This window comes from Ursus maritimus (assembly GCF_017311325.1).
Source record: "Ursus maritimus isolate PB19 chromosome X unlocalized genomic scaffold, ASM1731132v1 scaffold_X1, whole genome shotgun sequence".
In the NCBI taxonomy this organism is placed as follows: domain Eukaryota; kingdom Metazoa; phylum Chordata; class Mammalia; order Carnivora; family Ursidae; genus Ursus; species Ursus maritimus.
The window spans coordinates 78,330,300-78,353,171 of NW_024423319.1; the positions used below are offsets into that span (position 1 = coordinate 78,330,300).

At 45.8% G+C, this 22,872-nt stretch overlaps 1 protein-coding gene across 4 annotated transcripts in view; it reads right to left on the reverse strand.

Moving 5' to 3' along the window:
- Positions 1-2,431: 2,431 nt before the first annotated feature.
- The window catches only part of GNL3L (G protein nucleolar 3 like), a 28,062-nt gene continuing 7,621 nt past the window's right edge, over positions 2,432-22,872 (reverse strand). For 2 of the 4 annotated variants that reach the window (XM_040631270.1, XM_040631275.1), the window contains exons 3-16: positions 21,923-21,963; positions 20,889-20,996; positions 20,014-20,130; positions 19,158-19,241; positions 18,858-18,993; positions 17,827-17,930; positions 14,533-14,677; positions 12,353-12,440; positions 11,657-11,831; positions 11,428-11,570; positions 10,973-11,109; positions 8,969-9,096; positions 4,330-4,549; positions 2,432-2,769 (exon numbers count right to left, since the gene is read on the reverse strand). In XM_040631270.1, coding sequence (XP_040487204.1) covers positions 2,687-2,769; positions 4,330-4,549; positions 8,969-9,096; positions 10,973-11,109; positions 11,428-11,570; positions 11,657-11,831; positions 12,353-12,440; positions 14,533-14,677; positions 17,827-17,930; positions 18,858-18,993; positions 19,158-19,241; positions 20,014-20,130; positions 20,889-20,996; positions 21,923-21,963 — 1,709 coding nt within the window. In that variant the 3' untranslated portion in view covers positions 2,432-2,686. Of the gene's footprint in view, positions 2,770-4,253; positions 4,550-8,968; positions 9,097-10,972; positions 11,110-11,427; positions 11,571-11,656; positions 11,832-12,352; positions 12,441-14,532; positions 14,678-17,826; positions 17,931-18,857; positions 18,994-19,157; positions 19,242-20,013; positions 20,131-20,888; positions 20,997-21,922; positions 21,964-22,872 lie in introns of all 4 variants that reach the window. The other 2 variants (XR_005835097.1, XM_040631279.1) reach the window with 2 other exon arrangements.

Here is a 22,872-nt window from a genome sequence, read left to right on the forward strand (position 1 = left end):
TGTTTATTAAATTGAATTTAAATCTTTAAAAATATTTTAAATGAGGGTGTGGCTCCTGGGTGGCACTGTATTTTGATTGTCCAACTCTTGGTTTCAGGTCGGGTCAAGATCTCTCAATCTCATGACCTTGAGATCAAGACCCATGTTGGGCTCTGTGCTCAGCGTGAATTCTGCTTAAGATTCTCTCTCCCCCTCCCTCTGCCCTCCCTCCCCCAATTCATGTGCTCTCTCCCTCTGAAATAAATCTCTTTTAAACATGAGCAGAAAGACTCAAGAAACACCTTTTTTAAAAAGTTGTGGTGGGGCACCTGAGTGGCTCAGTCAGGTGCCTGACTCTTGGTTTCGGCTTGGGTTATGATCTTGGAATCATGAGATGGAGCACCACGTCAGGTGTCAACGCTTATTGGCGAGTTTGCTTAACATTCTCTCCCCCTCCCTCTCCCCCCTCCAGCTCTATATAAAATAAATAAATCTTTTTAAAAAAATAATTAAAATGTTGTGGTACATTGTAGAGAATTTGGAGTCTCACATTCTTATCCTGACATGACTACTTTAGTTCTTCTGTTTAAGCCAAATTGTGTTCCCATGTTTTCTTTTAAGTAATCTCCATGTCCGATATGGGGCTTGAATTCACCAGGAGAGCAAGTTGCATACTCTACTGACTGAGCCAGACAGACACCCTCCCATGCTCTTTCTTACTCAAGATACCTCTTACGCCTAGTAGTTAACCAGTATCTCTTAGGAGCACTGGAAAACATTTTAAATGTTCGACTATGAAATGCCATGTAAGTTGTAAAATGGACTTACCTTTCTTAGTATCCAATTTTTCATTATAACATCATTTACCTACCATGAGAGTTTGATAAGATAGTGTGAAATAAGTTGGACCCCATCCAAAGGGACTTGAAGTGGAATTTTAGCAAAACCGTATTTTTTTAAAAAACTGAAAAAATAATGTATTTAAAGGGCTTGATAATAGAGGCTGGCACACAGGAGGTGCTTAATCAATGTTAAGGAGACAATACAATACAGAGGAAAGAACGTGCACACAGCTTTTATCACACCTGGGTTCCAATCCTGGTACCAACACTTAATATGTTTTGGGTATGTCGTAACAGCTTCCTGAGCCTGTTTATCTTTCATATGGGGAGACTAATCCCTTACTGGCAGAGCTGTATTGAGGGTTAAAGTAGCTAACAGGTTTTCAGGGTTTGGTGCAATTTTCTCTTCTTTGGCTGCCCCAGAATGCAGGAGTGGGCTGCACATCCCACCAATCAGCCTGCAGCCCAGTACTCCAGTGCATCATGTGGTTCTGCTCTTAGAATTTGCATAGGTAAATTAGGGGGTGACAGCATGAGGCAAGACTAAGATGTAGCTACGAGTCCAAAGACGATGTGGAAGTTTGGGGTAAGGGGAAAAGACAAGTGATCGAACAGCCACTCCCTTCAAGTATGTTCCATTTCAGGCAGATTGCTGGGACAGAGGTCATGTGCACAACCCAAACAAACACTGGTAAAGTAAGAAGATTGTGTTCCTGCTGCCATCTACTCCAGTCCCTTCATAAGGGTCCCTTGACACTATCTTTGTCTGATGGCATAGGCCCCCCCGAGGTAGCTAACTATATTTAAGGGAGTATAATGACTTCAGCCAGTGCACCCCCAATACAGCAGTTCCCTTGAGGCAGGCTGTGAATAAATGGTACCAGAACCCTTTTGAATCATGGAATTCAAACACTGGTGCTGGATGAGTAGTAGTCATGGAAGGGTGGGACCCAGCCAGAATGCCTCAGTCCAAGGGATTCCTCCAACCCAGTGAGCCCAGAAATGCCCCCAAGGGGGCGCCTGGGTGGCTCAGTTGGTTAAGCAACTGCGTTTGGTTCAGGTCATGATCCTGGAGTCCCAGGATGGAGTCCTGCATTGAGCTCCCTGCTCAGCAGGGAGTCTGCTTCTCCCTCTGCCCCTCCTTCTCATGCTTTCTAATAATTTAAAAAAAAAAGGAAAAAAAAATGCCCCAAGGTATGGTTTGCCCCAAACACATCTAGCCACCCTACCAACAGGCACCTTGTTTTCCCTACATGCAAACAAGGTGGTGCTTACCACACTTCAGCAACCAGCCAGGCCTATGTTCTTTTCTTCCCTCTATCCCAGCCCCAGACCCTTCCAGAGACAAGGCTCATTACTGTTTCCCCTTATCATCACTGCCATCCAGGTGAGGATCTGTAGACTTGGTGGAAGATGCACAGCCCATCACAGGAATGTCTTGCCACTGAGATCTGTTGCAGACTGATAAAGAAATCATCGCCCTCCCAGGGACCCCCAGGTCTACCAGCAGTCTCGCCACTAGTTGTACATTTAGCTGTTCAAGACGGTTTTGTGAGAGTTACTCCTCCAACCAGACCAACCTACAGGATGAGGGATAAATTGTTAGCATCAAGGATATGACAGTAATTTTATTTCTCTTGTAAAACAGAGTAGGGGTTAAATAAAGGGTATGGGGTTCGCTAGTTCCAGTGACTTGGGACTCTTTTTTCTTGGAAGAATGGAAGGGAGAGTGAGAAGGGGCATGGTGGGTGAGGAGTTCTTTTAATATGCAGGTACTTCAGGGAGAAGCACACCATTTCATCTGTATTCCCCCATCCCACTAGAACTGGTGCTTGGAGGGACAAGGGGGTGGTGAGATTAGTCGATCAGTCACCACCACTGTCATCAGCGTTGCCAGAGAGGTCGAGGACAGACATCATGGAATCAGATAACTTGCTGGCGAGTTTATCTGCAGATGAAGAAATACAGGCAGTCACTTGGTGGCTGGCTTGCCAACAGGACACCTGCAGGAGCTGGCGTAGATCTTGGTCTACATCAAACTCCCAAACTGGCTCACTTGCCCCCAACACTAAACAAAACAATTGGGCGGAGGGTGTTGGCAGCCAGTATGCAATCTCACAGGCACACCCATTTGTCTATCTCTGAAATGATCACCCCAATATAGCTTCTATCTCAGAGTATCAGACTCAACTGGGCTCCAAGTATTTTTATCCCTTCCTAGTATCCCAACAGCAATTTTCTTTTACTGTGTTGAGCTTAGTACTCAGCCATTACCTTCAAAGTTCTCACAGCAAAGGGGCAGCATGGAAGTAGAGGCTTTAAGCCTGAATGCTCACCTCCCATCCTCCAGCCATACCCTGCTCTTCTTCAGGATTCCCCTCAGCCATCATCTCCTCCAGGAAGCCTTCTTTGATCACCCCTACCCCACCACCATCCGGGTTAGGTTCACCAGGCTGAGTTAAGGTTTCCTCACTCTGCCTTCTGTGTCTGTGAATACTGTGTTGCCAACATCTGTTTTCTTATTTCCTCCTCACTCCTTTATAAGACCAGGAGTTCAAGAGCAATACATCTCTGGATTCCCAGCACTCAGTGTGAAACCAGGCCAAGAGCAAAGAATTGGGCTTATGGGGTCAATCAATTCCAGGTTTACATTTTGGCTCCATTAAATACTAGTTGTTTCACCTTGAGTGTGTCATTTAATGTCTCTGGGCCTCAGTTTCCTCACTTACCAAATGGGGATAAGACTTGCAATGAGTTGGTAAAGATTAGTATAGCATGAAGACCTAAATCAGCCAACCACACAACAGACCACCATTAAAATGAAGGAGGAAGTTCTTTTGTGAACTGCCATTAAATGGAAACGTGATGTGGCAAAACTGTGTGTTCAGGTGACTAGTGTTTGCACAGAAACAGAGAACAAAAAATATATAGATATTTGCCTGTCTATCTATCTCAGGCATGAGATAGAAGAAATTAACTGGTCATTCTGTGAGGAGGCCTAGATGACTGGGAAACTGGAAGGAGAGAAACATGTCACTCTATATCCCTTTGTACGTTCTGAATTTTGAGTATATTGCCTATGGATAAAGTAAACATTACATATAACCTGTAAGCTTCCTAACACAGAGAAACCAGCTAAGAAATAAATGGTGGCTATTGGACACACAGACTAGGCCAATGGCTCTCCAAGTGTGGTGCCCAGAAGAGCAAATCAGCATCAACCAGGAACACAAATAATCAGGCCCTATGGCCAACATACTCAATCAGAAACTCTGGGGGTGGGTCCCAGAAAACTGTGTTTTAACAAGCCTTCCAGGCAATTCTCATAATAAGGTGAAGTCTAAGAACCACTGTGCTAGTAGATGAGCCTCCTAACCCATCTCTGCCCCTTAACCAGGGATAGCTGGACACTGGGCACATGGAAATGCTCACTCAGGAGTTCCTAAGTAGGGCCTAAGTGGGTTCTTTTTGGAGCATGGGGACGTGGGGTATGGTCAGGTGCCCCCACCGGTACGCTTCTGCATCTTCTTCTTATTCTTCAAGGCAGATGCAAGAGCCTGGCCCTGCTGCAGGGGGTCTGTCTCCATGATCCTCTGCAGCACTGGGCGGCGGTCCACAGGGCAGACATCCACCGTGCTACTGTTCATGGGGTAGTGGTCCACATTACGTTTAGCCCACCCCATCTGATGTCGGTTCGGATTGGTGCAATACCCAGTGAGATTTCCAATCTGGAGAGAGAGAGAGAGGACAACAGTGAGATCTGGGCCCCTAGAATACCGCCGAAGACTTCTGCAGAGGAGACAGGGACAGGTTTGGTTAAGAACAGGAAGCCTGAAGCCAAGCAGAACTAAGCTCCAAGTCCGGCTCCATCACAAACGAGAAGGTGCTTAGTTAATTTCTCAGCTGCAGTTGGCTCATCTGTCAAATGGGGTAGACAATGGGTAGCTTGCATAGCTTTTACAAGAATAAAAAAGCAGAGTTACTTGATCAATGACAATTGGTATTATGATTCTTTCCTCAAGAGCCTACAAAGTCATATTCAATTTAACAAGTATTTTCTGATGTCTATTCTGTGCCCAGCTCCATGTGGGGAAATGCTGAGAAATGAGTAGGGTGCAGTCCCATCTTTGAGAAGCAACTGGTCTAAAAGAGGATATAACCAACCCACACCACAAGCCAAGTCAGAGTGTGTTAAGTGCCCACCAGAAAGAAACAGCATAAGTGGCAGAGGTTGTGGAGAAGGCAGTGAACAATATGCTTCTATTGATGGGAAGGTCATTCTTGACCGTGAACAATGGAAAAGCAAAGATTCATCCCTGGGATGCAAGGGTGGTTCGACATTCACAAATCTATCAGTGTGATAGATTATATCAACAAGAAAAAAGCCAAAAATCATATGATTCTCTCAGTAGATGCAGAAAAAGCATTTGACAAAATACAGCATCCTTTACTGATTAAAACCCTTCAGAGTGCAGGGATACAGGGTACATTCCTCCATCTCATAAAAACCATCTATGAAAAGCCTACAGCAAATATCATTCTCAATGGGGAAAAGCTGGAAGCCTTTCCCTTAAGATCAGGAACATGACAAGGATGCCCCTCTCGCCATTATTATTCAACAGAGTACTAGAAGTGTTTGCAACAGCAATCAGACAACAAAAAGGGATAAAAGGTATCCAAATTGGCACAGAAGAAGTCAAACTGTCTCTTCACAGATGACATGATACTCTATATGGAAAACCCAAAAGAATCCACTCCCCAACTACTAGAAGTTATAGAGCAATTCAGCAATGAAGCGGGATACAAAATCAATGCTCAGAAATCAGTTGCATTTCTGTACATGAACAATGAGACTGAAGAAAGAGAAATTAGGGAATCCATCCCATTTACAATAGCACCAAAAATCATACATTATCTTGGAATTAACCAGAGACGTAAAGGATCTATATTCTAGAAATTACAAATCACTCTTGAAAGACATTGAAGAAGACACAAAAAGATGGAAAAATATTCCATGTTCATGGATCGGAAGAATTACCATAGTTAAAATGTCTACGCTACCCAGAGTAATCTACACTTTCAATGCTATCCCAATCAAAATACCAATGACATTTTTCAAAGAACTGGAACAAACAGCCCTTGAATTTGTGTGGAACCAGAAAAGGCCCTGAATCGCCAAGGAATTGTTGAAAAGGAAAAACAAAGCTGGGGGCATCACAATGCTGGATTTCAAGCTGTACTACAAAGCTGTGATCACAAAGACAGCATGGTACTGGCACAAAAACAGACACATAGACCAATGGAACAGAATAGAGAACCCAGAAATGGACCCTCGGCTCTTTGGGCAACTAATCTTTGACAAAGCAGGAAAAAACATCCAGTGCAAAAAAGACAGTCTCTTCAATAAATGGTGCTGGGAAAATTGGTCAGCTACATGCAAAAGAATGAAACTTGACCACTCTGTCACACCGTACACAAAGATAAACTCCAAATGGATGAAAGACCTCAACGTGAGACAGGAATCCATCAAAATCCTAGAGGAGAGCATAGGCAGCAACCTCTACGACATGGCCACAGCAACCTTTTTCATGACACATCTCCAAAGGCAAGAGAAACAAAGGAAAAAATGAACTTGTGGGACTTCATCAAGATCAAAAGCTTCTGCACAGCCAAGGAAACAGTCAAAAAAACTAAGAGGCAGCCCATGGAATGGGACAATATATTTGCAAATGATGCTACAGATAAAAGACTGGTATCCAAGATCTACAAAGAACTCCTCAAACTCAATACGTGAGAAACAAATAATCAAATCAAAAAATGGGCAGAAGATATGAACAGACACTTTTCCAATGAAGACATACAAATGGCTAACAGACACATGAAAACATGTTCAACATCATTAGCCATCAGGGAAATTCAAATCAAAACCACACTGAGATACCACCTTATACCAGTTAAAATGGCAAAAATTGACAAGGCAAGAAACAACAATTGTTGGAGAGGATGTGGAGAAAGGGGATCCCTCCTACATTGTTGGTGGGAATGCAAGTTGGTACAGCCACTCTGGAAAACAGTGTAGAGGTCCCTCAAAAAGTTAAAAATTGAGCTACCCTATGATCCAGCAATTACACTACTGGGTATTTACCCCAAAGATACAGACGTAGTGAAGAGAAGGGCCATATGCACCCCAATGTTCATAGCAGCATTGTCCACAATAGCTAAATCATGGAAGGAGCCGAGATGCCCTTCAACAGATGACTGGATTAAGAAGATGGGGTCCAGATATACAATGGAATATTACTCAGCTATCAAAAAGAACGATTTCTCAACATTTGCTGCAACATGGACAGCACTGAAGGAGATAATGCTGAGTGAAATAAGTCAAGCAGAGAAAGACAATTATCATATGGTTTCTCTCATCTATGGAACATAAGAACTAGGAAGATCAGTAGGAGAAGAAAGGGATAAAGAAAGGGGGTAATCAGAAGGGGGAATGAAGCATGAGAGACTATGGACTCTGAGAAACGAACTGAGGGCCTCAGAGGGGAGGGGGTGGGGGAATGGGATAGGCTGGTGATGGGTAGTAAGGAGGGCACGTATTGCATGGTGCACTGGGTGTTATATGCAACTAATAAATCATCGAACTTTACATCGAAAACCAGGGATGTACTGTATGGTGACTAACATAATATAATAAAAAAATATTATTATTAAAAAAAAAACCTTCCAGATACTACATAGCCATCAAAATAAAGGATGGCTCTTTAAGCAATCATGTGGAACAATCTACAAGATGAATTTATAAGTGAAACAAGCAAAATGCAAAATACAAATAGTGTGTTATTATTTGAATTAAAATAGATCTCTGTATCTGCATGTATGTATATATGCATGTACATAAAGATGGAATAGCTATGAAAAGGACATTCATGTCTGCTAATAGTGACTGCCTCCAAGGAGGGGACAGGTAACTGGGAGACACTTGCAAGAGAGAAACTTACTTTTCACTGTATACCCTTAAGTACCTTTTAAATATTATACCACATACACATACTACCTAGTCAAAAAGTAAATAAAAGGGAAAAATATTTTAAATAAACAAAATGGGGAAAAATAGAAAACCCTTTGACAGAAAAGAATAACTGATTTTCAGTGTTTTCCTAATACCCATGGTTTAGGTCTAACTCAAGGACTGCTATGCTCTGATTCCAGATTCATTTTTCCTTGCTTCCACTCTCATTTCAACCACCCCACACTAACATTTCCCCAAAACACCACCCTCTCTCCTCTTTGTGCCACGGCATAAGCACTGGCTGAGCTCCTAGCCACGGGCTGCTGCCCCCCTTGTCTAGAGAATTCCTCAGCCTCCAAGAAGTGGCGCAAGGATCAAGGCCTTCAGGAAGACTTCCCTGACCCACAAGTAGTATACAAGTTAGAGCCGTCGGATTCATGCTTTCCCAAGCTCTGCCCCCACCCCTAGTCTGTGTACCTCCCATAACAGTGCAGAGGTCTGTATGTGAAACCCACTAAACTCTGGCCTCCCGAAGGGCAGAGATAGGGAGACTGGCTGAAGAAGCTGAAAAAGCCTCCAGGAATCACAGGCATGGCATATTGACTCGATCATATAGGTACTGGGGAGCCCTAACAGGGGAGGTGACATGGTCAGACTGGGCCATTAGAAATCATGGGACATATGTCCAGGTGAGAAAGTGTTAGAAGCTTAGACTAGGGTTATAGAAATGGTAGGGACTGAAAGAAGCTGATAGCTTCTCAAGAGACTTTGAGGGAAAAGCCATAGGACTTGCTGACTGACTGTCTGGGATACTGGATGCTAGTTGGAGGGAAGAGTCAGGGGTACCCAGGTTTGCAACTTGAACAACTGAGTGGCTGAACGGGGATACCTGTTTTCTAGGCTGCAGCCAGGCTGGAAAAGCTGCTTGAGAAAGCATGCCTCCTCCTTGGACCTGCCATTGCCTGGTAAAGGATACACACCACCTGATGCCCAGGGGGCCCACAGGGAGTGAATGAATGACCTACATTTCCCCACCATTATAGACAGACCTTGTGGGAGCCAGGCAGAAGGGACCAACCACTCCCCAGAGCCCTGGGTAGAGAAGAAGGTTACCATGAAGAAAGGGGACAGGTACCTTATACACAGTGGTTTTATTTTCCATGGCATCTGCTATTTTCATCATCGGAGAATGTAGCCACTTGATCTCCATTTCGAGCGGGTCCATGTCACCCAACAGTTCATCTGCTTCTCCAGTGGCCAAGCCTTTAACACAACCAACACCACTGTCAGGGCCCTAGCTCCCCCCTGCTGCCAGGCCCCTCCACCCATTTAGGACTCAGTGGAAAGGATATGTGGACACTGCCCAAGGGAGTTGGGAAGGAAGGCTCTTTCATTCCTGATGGGAGGCCACATGACAAAGGATTAAAGGCATGGGTTTTGCAGTAGGGCATTTGCCTGCTGGGAGCTGGTCTTGGAGCCTTAGCTTCCTCATCTGGAAAATGAGAACACCACAGCCTATGACATGGGGCTGCTGTCACAGCAGAGGATACCTGAAATGCACTGGCCTGAGACACTGCTCAGTAAGTGGCAGCCACTGGGCTTCCTTCCTCAGGACCAGGCCTCTCTCCCCCTCCCTCTGGCCCCTTGCCTAGAGTTGCCCTCCACTGCAAACCATTAATGTTCCCATTACCCTGGGCCCACACTATCCTCCCACCTACTTCTAAAATCTACCCCCATCCCCTTCCTCTAATTCCTACTCACTCTTCAAGATACAATATTAGGGCTAACTCCCCTAGGAAACCCTCACCATTAACCTCTTCCTCTCCTCAATTTCCCAGACCTCAATCTTCTGCCAAAGCACATTCTCAGTGATGGAGCCCCGCTTGCCCTCACATGCAGCCAGGGTCAAGTATCATAGGAATGTGAGCTCCAATTCCTCCCAACTACCCACTTGGTAGAAGAGGGAAGTAAAGTTCAGAAAGAGAACTGACTCGCCAGAAGCCACATGGGGAATAAACTCTGAAGCAAGCAAGTCCTCTTGTTCTCATCTATAATCTAAGGACACTAAAAGGCCCAGAGAAGGAAAGCTAGTGGCCCTCAAGAGAAACAGAGAAACCAGAAGCCAGGCCAGCCAGGATTTTCCCACTGCCCAAGTGTCCACAGACAGGCCTAGAGAGCACTGGGCCCCTTTCCAAGGTGGGGGAGGAGCCATAAGCCAAGGCTACAGATGGAAGTACTTGAAGAGAACAAATCTCCTACAGGAGTTTCTCAAAGCACACCTCTGTACCCCAGCAAACAATCATCTTCATAACAACTAATATTCACCAAGCATGTCCTCTAAGGCAGCACTGCTGTGAGTGTTTTTACATATTAAATAAGTCTTCATGACCACCTTACTGGGTGAGTACTACTATTCCCATTTTACAGATTGACGTCTCCATTGAGACATGGAGAAATGAAGTAACTTATGCAGCATCACAGAGCTAACAAGAAACAAAACGTGAATTTGACTCTAGCCAGTCCATTCTTCTAACCACTTAGCTACTCCGAGCTGGGACAGTCCTTAGACCACAGGGCAGAAGAGTTGCTTTAAATGCCACCTCTGCCTGCCACTGACCATGCACATGCACCATTCAGGAAATACCAGCTTTCTGTGACTCAGATGCCTCCCCGCCGGAGCTCCAGTGGCACAATCAGTTAGCACACGGTACTTATACAGATGCCTCCCTGCCAATGGGGGTGAGAACAAAAATCTAGGACTAGACATGCAGTAGCTGAGGCAAAGCCTAGGGCAACATGATGGAAGGGGTTTTGGAGAGGACTGTCTTAGTCCACTCCAGGTCCCAGGAGATGGGGAAAGGACCCTCGTATTTCCTGAGCGCCTCACTGTGTACACAGTACTTTGCTGGCTTTTTTTCCTATCTACCAATACCCCACAACCACCCCCATGGCCCAGATTAGAATTCTCCACCTTGTGGGAGAAAGCATTAAGCTTAGAGTTGGTTAAATAATTTTCCTGAACCCAGAATAGGGCCAGGGCAGGGGAAGATCAAACATGGGATTTGTTATTGGGTCTGTGTGGCTCCCACCCAGGGCAAGACAAAGTACTAGGCAGGCCAGTCCACTTGCCCCTACTTACATTCCATGGTGTCTTCATTGGCCTGCTCGGTATCCTCAATATCAAAGACTTCGGTCATCTCCTTAATGATCTCAGCACTGAGATGGGCAGGCAGAGTGTGGGTGGCAGGTGGGAGTGTATAGAAGCTAATCTTCCCACTGCATTGGGAGATGGGAGGAAATTGGTGATGTCATCAAGAGAACAAATGACCAATCAAAGAGAGGATGAGTTCCCAAGTCAGAAACAATGAAGGAACACCAAGAAAACCCACAGTAGCTCCCGAACAACAAGAGGTTGAGTTGCTAGATAGTCACTGGCCATAAATTCCTGATGGGGACATGACCTAGTGCCTTGGCCTTCCCCTGCCCTGAGAAACAGGCTGTCAGGCTGCCCCACCACTGCAATAAACACAGATGCACCCCTTTGTGGAACCTGACTCTCAGTAGGTCCACCCTTACCCCTAGCCCTCTCCTCACCTCACCCAGTCAGCCAGAACAGCTTTGGCTGCCTGCTCCTGACTGTATATGCCTCCCTTCTTCTTCTTCCCCAAGCGGTGAGCCACCGCAGTCAAAAAGTGCTCAGTGGTCTGGAACCCAGAGATGCCATAATAGTTGGAAATCTGGTGAAGAGAGAAAGAAAAGAAATCATAAGGAAAACTGAAGGGCCCTTGGAGTAGGTCAGGGCATAAGCAAGAGCTTTCTGTACCTCCTCCAGGTTACAGCGTTGCAGGATGGTCTCTACCGGGGTCACGGGGTCTGCCAACTTCTGCACATGGACGCAGTTGCGCAGGATGGTGCCCACCTCTGAGTTCGGTCCTGGGACAATGCCTGGGGCATCCAGCAGCCTGATGAACTTGTCCAGATAGACCTCCTGCATGAACCTAGGACAAGAAGAGGAGATAAGAGAGAATGCAAGACACTGATAAGCTGGGATGTATCTGGTATCCCCTAGGCCCCAGGCACACAGCTGGGACAGGGGTGAGGGACAGAAAGCATACAGATGAAGATGAAGAGATGTGGGGCTGGGGGCTCTGGGGCCTACACACCTGAGACTAATTCTAGTCTAGTCCCTGCCAAGGGGACTGAGCTGCAGGGCTGTGGGTAAGCTTCTGACTCTCTGAGCCTCTGCTGCTTCATCTAGGAAGTGGAGTTGCTTATCTGTAGCCCAATCTTGCATGGCTGCTAAGAGACTTCAAGGAGCTAAGTGGGGAAGCACCCAGCTCTGTGCCTGGCCCGCACCTAGGATGTACCAGGTGAATGAGGGTGTTAGTGAGACTCCTGTGCCTAGGGAAGAATCAGAGGCTGGGCCAAGATAAGGAAAAGGGCAAGAGCTGAAGTCATGAGAAATGGCAGAATGGTAGGGTCAAGGAGCTGTGGAGTGGGGGAGCAGGCAGGCGCTTACTTGGTGACGCCAGGAACGGCTCCCACACTGCATGCACGGCTGCGCTTCAGGCTGTTGATCAGGCTGCTCTTCCCAACATTAGGAAGACCTACAAAGGAGCGGCAGATGGCTGAGGGCAGGAAGGACCCTCAGGAACATTTGGGCCGGCATGTATGTGGGCGGCCCAGGCAGGAACAATGACCAAGCTACAGGGAGGCCAAAACCAGAGCCTGGCCTCCTGCCTTCCCAACCCAGGCCCTGACCAAGCCCTAACATGGCCTAACCTTTCCTCCATTTGTGAGCATGATGGGTAGACATGTCGCTCTCTCTAGATATGACACTCCCTCCCACTTACAACCAGCCTGGAAAAGGTGCTCAATGCAAAGCCTCTGTAACACGATCCAACAGAGGGCAGACATCAGGAAATTTCTGTGAAACAGAGAACCAGCTGTCCTGGTGTAAAATTCACCTGGTGGCGGGTGGAAGAGCCCTCTCCAGATGTCAGTCTCTCTGAGCAGCTGGTCTGCCTGTGGTGCATGTTTTCTGTTCAAGCATCTGTGAGCACCTCTAGGCCTGTGGATGTCTTTGTGTGCTACCCCCCTCACCAGGTCTCTTGTTCTCACCATTCTCCTTCTCTGTGTGCCAGAATTTATGCAAAGACTGTCCTCTTTGTTTTTAAAGATTTTATTTATTTATTTGAGAAAGAGAGCACTAGTGGGGGAGAGGGGGCAGAGGGGGAGAGAGAGAAGCAAACTCCCCACTGAGCAGGGAGCCTGATGTAGGCCTCGATCCCAGGACCCTGAGATCTTGACCTGAGCTGAATGCAGATGCTTAACCAACTAAGCCACCCAGGTGACCCCACAGACAACTCTCTTATGGATGTACCTGTGTGTGTGAGCCCCTCATGTGTGGAAGTCTCTGTACATCAGTCTCTGTGTGGAGGGAACCAGTGTATCTGGGCACACGTGTCTCTTGTGCCTCTACTCGCTTGCGGGGAGCAGAGCTGGGTTGAGTATGGGGGAAGGGTCTGCATGTGTGTTGCCTCTGGGTCTGGCCATGTCTGCGCAAGTACGGATCCATATATGTATTTGTGGATCCACATGTATTCGCAGGTCTGTGTGTTTTCCTCCATGTCTACCTCTTTGTTCCTGGCCCCTTCCATGTGCACCTCTCTCTCTGAATCTGTCTATCTCTGTGTCTGCCTGTCTCTCTCATTGTTTTTTCTTTTCTGAAGATTTTATTTATTTATTTATTTATTTATTTATTTATTTATTTATTTATTTATTTATTATCTATCTATCCCCTCTGCACAAGCAGGGGGAGCAGGCAGAGGGAGAACCAGGCTCCCCGCTGAGCAAGGAGCCCGATGCAGAACTCGATCCCAGGACCCTGGGATCATGACCTGAGCTAAAGGCAGATGCTTATCCCACTAAGCCACCCAGGCGTCCCTCTCTCGTTGTTTCTTTGGTACGCGTGTCTGCCTCTTTACATGCATAAAGTATCTAGCCCTCTTGTGTCTCTCTCTGTAGGTCTTCATAGTCCTTCTGGTATCTTTTTGTGATCATTATCCCCCTCTCTCGGCACACCTCTGTCATTTAAATCCATCTTTCCTTTCCACTCCCCACCAATCCCATCATTTCCCAGTTCTTTTTCTATGTCTTCAGGCCTGTATATCTATACCTTTTTCTTAGCGTCCAGCTCTCTCCAATGTCTCTTTTGGCTTCACTTCCTCTCCCTGACAGTCTATCTCTGCTTCTCTCAATTTCCCTTTTCTCTCCCCCATCATCCTTCCCTCAGTGCCCTGGGTTCCAGATAGGCCCAGGTTTGGGTATCAGCTCTATCTCATCTCACACAGGGCTGATCCCCACAAGTCCCTTTCCCTTCTCTGGGCCTCAGTGTTCTTATCTGTCAAAGATATGTTCACTCCTCCTCACCACCACCCACAGCTCTGGTAGGATGAGATGGCACCAAATCCAAGCATAACCCTGTGTATTTGATCCACGATTCTAATACTCAATGCATGGTGGTGATTCTCAGTACACCTTCCTATGTCCATCAGTACATATTACAAATCATAAAACTGTTCCTGAATTGCTCCTCTCTTCCCGGAGGGGTAACACAAAGCTCCCAGAATCCTTTGCCCAGTGAAACCCCTGCCCAAGGAAGGAGCCTGGGCCCCGTGACCTCCCCACAGGTCTTACCCACAACACCCACACGGATATGGGTGCGCACTTCACCAAGGCGGCAATAGTTCCCCAAAACCCTCATGAGGTTTTCAGCTCCAAAGCAGGCTTTGCTTTTCAGCAGTGACTCAGAGGCCTGATCCACTGGCACAGTGCAGCGATTCTGGAAAACGAGGGGTTATTACAGAAGAGGCATCAGGTAGGAAATGCAGTCTGAGTCCAGATTTCCAACTTTCAGTGAAACGTTCAGGGCCACCTCCCTATGATCACCAAGATCCCCAAGACTGAAGCAGAGGGCTTCTCACACAGGCCCTGAATACCTGTCATTTCCCTGCTTGCACAAGGCCTGTTTTTCCACTGTCATTGCGTCTTCAGTCTTCTCTGTCCCTGCCTCTCTCTAGACACATGTATCTCTTGCCTACCTCAGCAGGGAAAGGATGGCACCCTGGCCTCTAGTCAGCCCAGGTTTGAGTTCCAGCTCTGTCTCTCACAGGTGTGTGTGCATCAAATCCTGCTTCCCTTCCCTGGGTCTCAGCGCCCTCATCTACAAAATGGGGACACTGCCCTCCCTGCCTGTGGTGGGAAGACAGTGCCTGGCCCATTGCCTACCTTCCCTTAATTCCTCAGACAAAACGGCCATTCCAGCTTCCATCTCCTTACTCCTCTGATGCCACCTCCTCCGCCCAGAATGCCCTTCCACCTCTTCCTCTTTCCTTACTTACCCACCACAGCATTGCAAAACAGGAATTAAGCTAAATATCCATCAGTAAGAAACAGGTTAAGGAAATATATCCTTAAAGTGGAGTACAAATGAAAGAGAGCTGTTAGAAAAGAATGCTCACCTGTAAAGTCTTTGTTTCTATAGATTGTGACTTTCTGTTCTGTATCACTCTTGGGGCCTTTTTACTTTTATAGAACCCCCCTTAATATCTCCTGTAGGGTTGGTTTTGTGGTTACGAAACTGGTCAATGACTGGCGATTCTGGCAGGTCTTTATCTCTCCAGCAATTCTGAATGACAGCCTTGCTGGATAAAGGATCCTTGGCTGCATGTTTTTCTCTGAAAGAGCTTTAAAAATGCCCCCCCAACCCTTTTTCTCATTCCAGGTCTGTGTAGACAGGTCTGACCTAATTCCGATGCCTTTGCCTTGGTACGTGAGAAATTTCTTTGCCCTGGCCACTTTCAATACTGTATCCCTGGATCTAATATTTGCGAATCGCACTGTGACGTGACGTGGCGTAGGTTTGTCGTGGTTGAACTTGGGAGGGGTCCTCTCTGCCTCTTAGACATGAATGCTTCTTTCCTTTGCTAGATTAGGGAAGTTTTCAGCTACAATTTGTTCAAATATCTCTTCTAGACCTCTGTTTTTCTCCACCCCCTCAGGGATGCCGATGATTCTGACATTGGAATGTTTCATTGAGTCAGTGATCTCCCATAACCTACATTCTTGAGATTAGATTTTTTTGAGCCAAGTTTCTATTTTAGCTTTCTCTTCTACTAAACCATCCTCCTAATTCGCCGATACGTTCTTCTGCCTCATTCACCCCGGCCGTCAGAGCATCTAGTTTTGACTGCATTTGATTCATAGAATTTTTAATTTCTGCCAGATTCGCTCTCATTTCCGCCCTTAGAGATTCTCTATTCTCGTTAGTATTTTCGTTAATATTTTTTCAAGTCTACACATCATCTTGACCATTTTTACTCTGAACTCCATTTCTGATAATTTGGTTATACCTATCCATGTTAGTTCCAGTGGCAGAGGCACCTAGACTCAGTATGTCTTTCTTTGCTGGGGAGGTGATTTCTCCTTCTCATCATTTTGATGAGCAGGAGTTGCGGGTTGTCCAGAGCCCAAATTATTGACCAGGACCGGGAGTGTGCACTTTGTTTTATAGGGATCTTAGGGAGATGTGAGGCTTCTTGATTTTCAACCTGCCTTTACGGGTGATGGTGTAAGGAGGGCATGTTGTGCATGGTGCACTGGGTATTATACTGTACTAATGAATCATCGAACTTTGCATCAAAAACCAAGGATAGCACTGTATAGGTGACTAACATAATATATAAAAAAAATATTAAAAAAACAATAAAAAAAAAACCAGGGATGCACTGTATGGTGAATAACATAATAAAAATATTATTATGAAAAAAAATATATATTTTAAAAAAAGATTTCACCAGCAGTATGCGAAGGGTCAAAAAAAATAAAAAAATAAAAATAAAATAAAATATAGACTTGCCACGTTAAAAAAAAAAAAAAGAAAGAAAAGGATGCTCACCACATTTTTTCCATCAAGGCCAAAAATTAGAAATGAGGTATCAGGTTCTCCCAAATGAGTAAAGACTAAAATGTTTATATTGACATCTAGTAATTGGAGGATGAGGGAATCGCCCTCCCACACATTCATCCTCAATAGCAAGAAAGATAAGATGTACATTTGACCACTGGAAGGGAGGCAATTTGTCAGTGTCTAGGAAAATATAAAATACATAGCCACTCCACCTCTCAGTATCCAACCTATATAAACACTTGCCCACCAGCCAAGATAACATATGCAAGGGTATGTGTTAAAGTACTGCTTATAATGATTAAAAACTGGAAACTAATTTTATTTAGTATCAAGAAAGTACATCTGTATAAAAAAAAATTGCCATGGGGGGAAAAAAAAGCAAGCCCCAGGACAACACACAGGACATTCCCAAACACTTCTTTCTCTCTATACATACATCGACATATATATAAAGCACAGAAAAATATCTGAAAGGATACACACCAAGCTAACAATGGTGGTTACATCTGGGTATGGACAAAGGAGATGAGATTTAAGGGTACTGGTAAAAGGGTATTTAAGCCATCTGTAATTCCTTTTATTTTTTCTACTTTATTTTTTCATAAATAATTAAGTTCTACACCTGGTGCAAAATCGAAAATATGTCCCCCAACACCTAGTTTCTCTCCTCAGAAGCAACCAATGTTTCTGTAATACTTAAATATTTTACAACTAAAATGTATTTTTGTGTTAGTGATACAATTAGAAAGTAGTGTGATTTGTGTTAAAGAGAAAAATGAAGACATACGTTTTTAAAAGCTAACAAATAGTTAACTATATTTTCCAAATTTTCTATGGACAGTCATGTATTACCCTTATATCTGGAAAAAAAAAACCTTTCCAAAAAGCTAAAATGTAAGAAGGAATGAGGTGAAATGAATATTAAAAGGTCATTTAGTAAGGCAAAAAGCTCAGAGTTGAAGGCCCAAAGGGTTGGAGGCCCCAGTCCAAGTCATGATCCTCCAACCCTGGCCCCAGCTTACCAGGTTTTTGACCTGATGCTGTGTGCTGGCCTTGAAAGCCACAGTTGGCAGCTCATTCCGAAGGTAATTCAGCCACTTCTCTACAACCTCTTTGGGGACCAGGTCTGGGGAAAATAGAAACAGATAGGACTAATAAGGAGAACATCACTTCAATGGCTCACTCTAAAGATATATCCACCCACACCCAAGGCTAGGCCCGCCTCCTGCCAACAGGTGTCTCCCTGGCCCTATCAGTACCTATCCAGCTCCCAGGTTAGAATTAGAAAGGGAAGTCTAGTCTAGGGGACCAGCTGGCCCTCCCTGAGGGGACCTCTCTCCCTTGGGGAAAATGGGCAAATTAGCTGTTTGGTCCCAGATGCCTTCCTTCAAGCCAGGCTTCCTAAAGATTATGTTTCCCATTCTCTCTGTGGATCATTCTAGGTTGGGCCAAATGTCAAGAATAACTCCAACAAGAATATAGCTACCACTTGTGGAGTATTAATCATGCATACACCAAGCACTTTATCATTAATTCTCACAACAACCCTGTGAGATTGGGACAGTCACAGCCCATTCTACAGCTACAGAAACGCAAGCTCTCAGGTGACAAGACTTGTCCAAGATCCTAGAGAAAATTGACAATACAACTGGGATAAGATCCAGGCCTCAGTGACTCCTGAGCCCATGTGCTCTTCTGCCCTAGTCTTTGGGTTCCAGCTTGGGGCAGACAGGAACTCTCTGGGGTTGGCCAATAGGGCTCAAAATGGCAAGAACAAAGGACTGAAAGTCAGACAGGCTTGGACCCCATCCCCAACTTCTGCTATACCATGTGTATGTGTGTGTGTGTGTGTGTGTGTGTGTGTGTGTGTGTGTGTCTAAAGAAGTGATTTTACCTCTCAGATTCCTGGCTTTAAACACTGAACACGAATTCCTACCTCATACAACTGTTATAACTACCACTGAGTTGCTGAGTCTCAGGGTCTGGTCTGAGCTAGTCTTTCAAAAAGGTCTGGCCCCTGCCCTGCCTTACCCAATTCTGCCCCAATACCCACCAATCTTGTTTAAGACCAGGACCAGCTTCTTGTTGCCTTCTGCCTGCAGGACAGCCTCCTCCATTTGGAAGCAGCGGCAGCCCAATGGGTCCCTGGCATCCAGGACTTCCAAAATCACATCAGAGTATTCCACCACCTGCAGAGCAAAGGACAGGTGATGAAGGCAGGGAAAGGACTGGGTATGAATCACACAGGCCCATAAAAGAAAAGGTCTCCATCTCGGTCAGGAAAAACATAAATGGAGAGATGGGATGGGATTGGTGCCCTCCCTAAAGAGCCTTAAGAAATGGGTCCCCAAACCTTACGGAACTCCTTGTAATAAGCCTTCCTTGTCGCCTCATCATCCAACTGAGGAAACATATTTAATTCCTGCAAAACTTCTTCCTAAGGGAAAAAAAGAAAGAATAGTTCAGGGAGGAAAGAGGGAGTAAAAGTCAGGGCTCTGGAAACCATGACAGGCTGGGGGAGCCATGGGGGTCCCAACACACGAAGAGTAACTTTGACCAGCCAATAAAGCTGGGAACTGGAAGAATGGATAGAACCACATGACACATGTGTGTGCCTATGTTTAAGTATGTGTTCAAGCACCAGCTAGGGATCTGAGTGTGCACCTGTGTGTGTTAAGGAAGGAATGTGAGAGGGAGGTATAAGTGAGAAAAAAAACCAATGTGGGAACATGGGATGGGGGAGGCAAAATACACACTTTATGTTAGAAAAGGAACTCTGAGCTGGAAAGTGAATATTCTGTGAAATGAGAATATATGCTGGAAGGGCAATAAGAAGTCCAAGAAGGAAGCTGGCATCCCCCTCACATACCCTCTTCTGTCAACCTTCCCTCACACTTATTCCTTCTCCCCCTGTTCCCTGGTCGTAGGTCCCCCTTCCCCTACTCCCAACCCTGTCTTTGGGGCCCAGGTCAGGAGAGGACCTATCCAGGGTTGTCCAGTCACAGATAAGGCTCAAAATGGCCCTCTGCTTCCCTCTCATACCTCCCTCCCTCCATCCCCACTGTTTCCCATCTTCTCTGCACTGATTTCCTAAGTCCCCCTGCAACAATCTCACATCCTTGCTCTTTCCCTTTCACAGAACGATGGCAATAGATGCTTCTGAGCAAACCCAAATGAGTCTGAACCAGAAGCAAAAGCTGTTCTCTCACCTTATGTTCAAATTCCTCCTGGCGTTGCAGGACATCCTGACAGTAGCTCTCAATGGTCCTGCGTCTGTGTCTCTCTTGCTCCCGGGCAGCCTGCTGCTTCTCCCTCATCTCCTCAACCTAACAAGGGAACACACAGCAGGACTATAGCTGACTAGGTCTGTAACCTAAGGGAGGGATGGGAGACTTACAGTAACAGGGAGCGGGTGACAGGGAAGAAACAATGTTGACATGGCAGAGGTAGGAGGAGCAGGGATACAGGGAGAGAGCAAATATAGATAAGGGGTTTGAGAGAAAGGAAACAAGAGATGAAGGAAGAGAAAGTGTGGCAGAGAACAATAAAAAGAGGGCATGTGAAGCTGAGAGAGAATATGTTCTACGCAAAGGAAATCAATTAAGACAAGAGGGAGAAAGAGGACAAGGTCCTGGGATGCTCCATCATCTAAACAGCAGGAAAAGAAAGGAACAGCAAAAGAGACTGGGAAAGAGCAAGGAAGACATCCAGGAGAGTGAAATGACAAGAGAGTCAAAGCGAGAGTGCTTCAAAGAAAGCACGGTCTCAAATCCTGCCAATTCGGATGAGACGATGGAAGGAGAGTATCCATGAGTGTGATGTCACAGAAGGCACTAGTGAGGCTGACAGGAGTGGTTTGAGTGGAGCAGTGGGAACACAGCAGGGCAGCAATGGACTGGGAGGTGAGGGGGAGATAAGCAAACAGAGACATTAATTCAAGTATCAAAGTGACCACCTTCTCTTCTCTCTTCAGCAAACTGCCTCAACAATCCTAACAACTCTGGTCTTTGCCCTTCCAGTCACCACTTCTGTGGACCTGGCAGTCAGGCCAGGCCCTCTCCCTCCCCCAAGGTCAAGGGCTTACCCTCTTCTTCTTTAATTCAGCTTCCCGACTGGCATGATCATTGGAGTGAACAAACTGGGGAGCAGAGGCCACTTTGGAAGCTGCTTTCTTTCCATTCTGCTTTGCAGGCTGGTCACCACACAAAAGGAAACAAACAGCTAATGAACCCATGGAAATCACCCTTCCTGGAGGGTTAAAGCTGCTCAAAAGTGTAGTTGTAGGGAAAAGAGAGGAACAAGCAAAAAGAAGGGCTCTGCCCTTAGAGGTCTACCCATCTGGCTAGAGAAGAGACCCTCCTTCTCCTAGGCAGGGACTGACTGAAGAACCCCAGGAGAGGTGGGGGAAATGGAAAAGTTTCCCAAGTAAAGGCCAAGGGAAATGCTAAAGCAGTTCTCAAAGTATGGTTCTTGGACCAGAGCAGCACCATCACCTGGGAACTGGTTAGAAATAGAAATTACAGGATACCACAACAGACCTACTGAATCAGAAGCTCAAGGGTGAGGCCCAGCAATCTGTGTACTAACCAGCCCTCCGGGTAATTACCCAGAATTACCCGGAGGGCTGGTTAAAGTTTGAGAACCTTAACCATGTTAAAATTTGAGGATCACTGCTCTGGCCTGTCTTACCTGTCTCCATCTTTCCTAGCAGGACCAGGAGCTGGAGCCAAAGATTGTTTTGGCCTCCCTCCTCATCTAGAGCAATAGGGACTTGGGAATCAGACAGACTCAAGTCCCAGCCATGCTACCTTGAACCTAGGAACTTTCTCACTGAGGCTCAGTTTCTTCATCTTAAAAATGGGATGATCCCTATACCAAGGTAATTCAAGCACAAAGCACCACATGGATTGTGGTGGAAACTTAATAAATGCTGCTGATTCTCTACTGCAGCCAACCAGGGAGGAAGCGAAAGCCAGATCCCTTGATTCCAATTTGCTGCTCTGTCTGGAACGACATAACATCTACTGGGGTTTGTAAACCTCTTCTAGAGCAAGGAACCTGTTCCTGACCTTACCCCCAACAATGGGTATACCTTACCTGAGGGTCAAGCCAACTTACCTTCTTGCAGCCTTTGGAACCTTTACCTGGTTTTTTATTTTCTACCAAAAAAAAAAAAAAAGCCATTATCCACCTACCCAACATCTGTTTATACCTTAACCAAAGGCCACACTGAGAACCTAAGGAGGACTGAGATACCATGTCTGCTCAGGCCCAGGACAACAAAGACATGGAGATGACCTCAATAGGGTCAGAGGAAGTACTGGATAAAACGTTTGAGGCATTATTTCAACGCAGACTGAAACAACGCTTATGGGAATCCTGTAAAGAGAGTTACCTGAGTGCGTGCTTTTAACTCCTCTGTCTTCCCTAACTTCTGGCTGGGGGCAACTCAACAATTGCCACACCAAGCTCAAGTTGAGAGCTGATGGCATGGGAAGGTGATCTGAGGAGTCCCGGGTAGCTAAGCCTGGGCAGATGCCCTGAGCACACGGGGAGAGAACTGCTCCTTCCTGCTGACCCTGCTCAGGCCATTACTTCCAAAGGGACTTGCCTTATTTAGCCGAACTGTGGCCTCCTTTGGATACAAGGAGGAGAGAGCTCATCTTCAATCACATCTAAACAAAGCCCAAGAACTCAAGAGGCCTCACCCTCTTCACGAGAAGTCCCATCTGTCATACCCTTCACAGCTGGCCTCTTGGGGAAGAATGGCTGCCTTAATTCATACCACAGGCAAGGGGGCTAAAGGAATTCCTAGAGGGGGAGGTTCTGGAAGGTCAGGATATATACAAACAAATATAGGAGCAGCTTGGAATTACCAGAGAACAGGCTCCCCAATCACATAAGGTGGTTCACACCGAAGCAGAGTTAATATAGGGAACAGAATTTAAATACTAATGCAAATACTTTAAGGAGATTCAAGAAGATACCTCAAAGGAACTGTGTGAGAAAAAAAATTCCCAAAACTTGATATTGAATAAAAATTCAATAGGTGTAGTGAAAAACGACAC